The following is a 4,477-nucleotide window of genomic DNA, read 5'->3' on the forward strand; positions in this document are numbered from 1 at the left end:
CCACCAGGGAAGCTCTTATATTTCCAAACTCTCTTTTAAACTTCTCACTGTGTTCATTCCATTTGGAATTCATTGAGTAGCCTTTTATGATTATTACCTTGAACTCTTTATCAAGTAGATTATTATTCTTCATTTTGCTTAGTTGTTTTTCTGTGGTTTTATCATATTCCTCTGTCTCCTCATTTTGCTTAGTTCTTTCTATTTTTAAATATTAGGTAGGTCAGTTACAGTTCCTGACTTTGGAGAAATAGCCTTATGTAGCAGACACTTTATGGGGTTCAACAACACACTACCATCTGGTCACCTGAATTATATGCTCCAGTTGTTCCCTTTTGTGGGCTACATGGGCCCTTCTGTTGCAGCAGGGCTGACTGCTATGGATGCACTGGTAGGCATAGCTGGCCCCTGGCCCACTTGGTTGCTAGGCCCTTCTTTACATGGTGGCTGCCAACCCACTGGTGTAGAGCTGGGTCCCAGCATGGCAGAATGCAGGGGTTGGGTGTCCTGAGGCTTGTGCTGGCTTGCTGATGAGTTGGGTCAGGCCCCAGAGTGGCTGCTTGTCCCAGGAAATCCCAGGCTGGTTGTCCAGCTCAGAAGGCCCCAGGGATGGTGACAATCTGCTAGTGGATGAGTAAACCCTGGATACTAATAGGCTAAAAAGATACTCCAAAATAGTGCTTGCCAGTACCAGTGCCCTTATGGTAGAATAGGATCCCCAAAATGGCTGCCACCAGCATCTATGTTCCTAAGGATAGTCCTAATTGCCTCCTACCAACCCAAGAGGCTCTCTAAGATCAGCAAGGGAGTCTGACCAGACTCTTTTCAAACTACTATCTCTGTGTTGGTCTTGGAATGTATGAGATTTTGCATATGCCCTTTAAGAGTAGAGACTGTTTCTGACAGCCCTCTACCTCTCCCATACCTAAGCCACACTGGTCTTCAAAATTACATGTTCTGCAGGCTCATCTCCCCAGTGTGCACCCCCAGGCTTGAAAGCTTGAGATGTGGCTCAGACCCCTCGCTTCTTGGGCAGAACCTCTGCAATTGTGATTATCCTCCCATTCGTGGGTTGCCTCTTCCAGGAGTGTGAGTCTTGACTATTCCCCATCTCCACCACTTCTACCCATTTTTCTGTGTTTCTTTCTTTTTAGCTTTAGTTTTATCATTTATGCTAGTCTTCAGGTCATTCTCATAAACAGTTGTTCTGTAAATAGTTGTAATTTTGGTGTGCCATTGTGAGGAGTTGTTCTCAAGGTCTTCCTACTCCACCACCTTGGTCATGCCTTCCTTTTTTTTTTTTTTTTTTGGATAGCAGAATAAGTGAATAGCTTCTCTCTTCCAGGGCCCAGTACTTGGATTCCACAATTTTTTTTCTACTCTCCAGCCCTTTTCTCAAGTATGGTTTGACTTTTATACTTTTGCACTATCTTGCTTGCACAAGCTGCATCCATCATTTCTAGTTTGGATTCCTTTAAAGTGGAATGAGAATGAAAAAAGACCTATGCTAGGAAGTGATACGATATTTGAGATTTGCCTCAAAATAATTCTGGTGAAGGAATGGGTGGGTATAGCTCAAGCAAGATTAGACATGTAGGGATAATTATTGAAGCTGGATGATGAGAGTATCCTGTTTAATTATACTATACTCTCTAATTTTAGATATGTTTGAAATTATCCATAAAATAAAGTAAAAAACAAAACATGTGAAGCAATATGAATGTAGAATCTTCTTAATTATTATAATTTCCCCCATCTTCTACTTTTTTCTCACCCACGCCTAATTTGACAGATTTTTTTTTAGCGCCCTGCATTTACTGAGTCTTACAAAGGCATTCAGCCTAGATATCATTGAAGCAACAACTCATTTTGCATTCACATTTCATCAGTTTACATAATATTTAATTAAATCATATAATTACATTATTATGTACAACTGGCATAAATAGATTTAGAATCAGTTCAGTTCAGTCGCTCAGTCGTGTCCAGCTCTTTGCGACCCCATGAATTGCAGCTCGCCAGGCCTCCCTGTCCATTACCAACTCCCAGAGTTCACTCAAACTCATGTCTGTCGACTCGGTGATGCCATCCAGCCATCTCATCCTCTGTCGTCCCCTTCTCCTCCTGACCCCAATCCCTCCCAGCATCAGAGTCTTTTCCAATGAGTCAACTCTTCACATGAGGTGGCCAACGTACTGGAGTTTCAGATTCAGCATCAGTCCTTCCAATGAACACCCAGGACTTATCTCCTTTAGAATGGACTGGTTGGATCTCCTTGCAGTCCAAGGGACTCTCAAGAGTCTTCTCCAATACCACAGTTCAAAAGCATCCATTCTTCAGCGCTCAGCCTTCTTCACAGTCCAACTCTCACATCCATACATGACCACTGGAAAAACCATAGCCTTGACTAGGTGGACCTTTGTTGGCAAAGTAGCAAACTCAACTAATTTTCAATAAGCATACAACTCAAACTGTTTAAGCAGAAGTATCTGGGCAAACTCAACGCTTCTACTCACACTACTTCTAACCACACTTCTAACTATAAGCAGTTAGTGTATGGAGCCTATTGGTCCTGGTCCTGAGTGTCAGTTAATCCAGTAAGGTGATTAAGAGGAAGTTCACTAAGAGAATCTATTGTATTTTGTTGTTGTCACCATTGTTATGTATGTGTTTGCCTTCATTTTTCAAGATTTAATCCTGACTGCAATTAATCTCTCATGATCTTAAACTCAGGACATTTGAAGATTTCATGCTTGCTTTGAATGATCTTCTGGTATGTAATGGAGCCAAGGGGACTAAGTTTTTCAGTTACTTATGTTTGGCAAGGATGAGGAGTATATTTCCATATTCTTATTCTTATGATTTCCTGCTTTCTCACAACTCTCTGATTTGCTCAATTAAAAAGAAATAGAAGTTAAGTCGTTTTATTGACATTGGCTTGATTATACTTGCTAAGATTCCTAGTAGCAATATTGAGGAATTAATTAAAATCCTGAGATGAGAGTACCTATCCAGAGAGACAAAGAATGAGTGTGTTAGTAGCCCCCAGCTCTAAGTTTCTGCAATCATTTGTGGAAATACCTTGAGGAAATATGCCAGTTTTTATTTTTCTATGCAGGGTGGCAAAAGGTGATATGACAGACCAATCTTTTTATAATGATAAAACTGTAGGGACCAAAATTCTTTCTCCTCCACCCTCCATGACACCTCATAAAGCTAATTCCAGAATGAACTAGTCCCACTGCCCATTGATCTTCTTTTATCAAACTTATAGCCATGGATATTGAAAGGAACTGCTTTCCCATCACTTAACCACTTTGGTATGAGTAACTTGTGAAAACACAGGAGCAAGGCAATTTTTTCTTCCATTTTCCATCTCAGGTATGCAGTAACAACATGCATTCTGAGTCACGCAGAGTCCACTCTAAAGAATGTGTGCTGTAAGCTCAGAGGGGCTAATAATCAAATTAGGTTGCTAACAAATGGCAATTTATAATGCTAAAACTAATGAGAGGTCAAAGAACTAAAATATGCAAGGAGTTTTAATTATCCTGTCCTTTGTGATTCCACAAGAATATTTTTAAAGGAACACTATCACCAGTATTCAACTGATATTTTAAGTTTCATTAAGATTTACATAACTTGTTACATATTGGGAAATACATTCTTTCTTTCCGAGCAGAGCAAGGACCTAAATCCTTCTCTTTGGGGTTGGAAAAAAAGAACTGTCTTGCTTTGATATTCAGTTTATTGAACCCTTTCCTTTACATAGCACTGATGGAAAACATGGAATCTCTTCAAGGAAATCTCTAGATTGGATAGCATAGGAACTGTAGCAAATAAAATAACTACAACTTTTCTGTCCTTATTTCCTATGCCATTTCACTTTTTTTTTTTTTTTAGTCCCTCTCTTTTTTATTTTTTGCCAGTTTGTTTATGTTTTACTGACTCTGTGATGCTCAGGCCTTGACCATGAACTTCAGCAGTGGAACAACTGTTTCTCCTGCTGCTATTTCTTGTTCTTCAACTCTCCTCATGCTTGTTGAACCTGCAGTATGTGCTTTCTTGGGCTGCAGGGGCTTGTACTTCCTGAGGTTCTCTTTTTGAGTCTGATTAACAACAGTGAGAAGTCGGGAAATGAATTTACAAACACCTAGGACCTTGGAGGGCTTGGATGACACACTACTTGTCATTTTGATGATGCCTAGCCTGGGCAGTGCCACTTTCAGGCCACCCAGTTGTTTCAGCAGCTCCATCTTGCCAGGAAGATCTCAAGCCTTAAACTTGGCCATGGCTGCACAAGCTGCTGCCATTGCCTACACTGAGGGATTTTTTTCATTTCTTATTGGCACTCCCCTCTGGCACAAGTGGGATCCCAGGTGGCTCTAGTGGTAAAGAAGCCACTTGCCAGTGCAGGAGACATAAGAGATGCAGGTTCTATCCCTAGGTTGGGAAGATCCCCTGGAGAAGAGCATGGCAA

The 4,477-nt window shown here is 40.9% G+C and overlaps 1 protein-coding gene across 1 annotated transcript; it reads right to left on the reverse strand.

Moving 5' to 3' along the window:
• Positions 1-3,956: 3,956 nt before the first annotated feature.
• On the reverse strand, positions 3,957-4,253 carry LOC102415541 (60S ribosomal protein L35-like). Its single transcript, XM_044936497.1, has one exon. It carries the CDS (start codon positions 4,251-4,253, stop codon positions 3,957-3,959), a length of 297 nt encoding a protein of 98 aa, XP_044792432.1.
• Between the last annotated feature and the right edge of the window lie 224 nt (positions 4,254-4,477).

Source organism: Bubalus bubalis, chromosome X (genome assembly GCF_019923935.1).
Source record: "Bubalus bubalis isolate 160015118507 breed Murrah chromosome X, NDDB_SH_1, whole genome shotgun sequence".
Taxonomy (NCBI): Eukaryota; Metazoa; Chordata; class Mammalia; order Artiodactyla; family Bovidae; genus Bubalus; species Bubalus bubalis.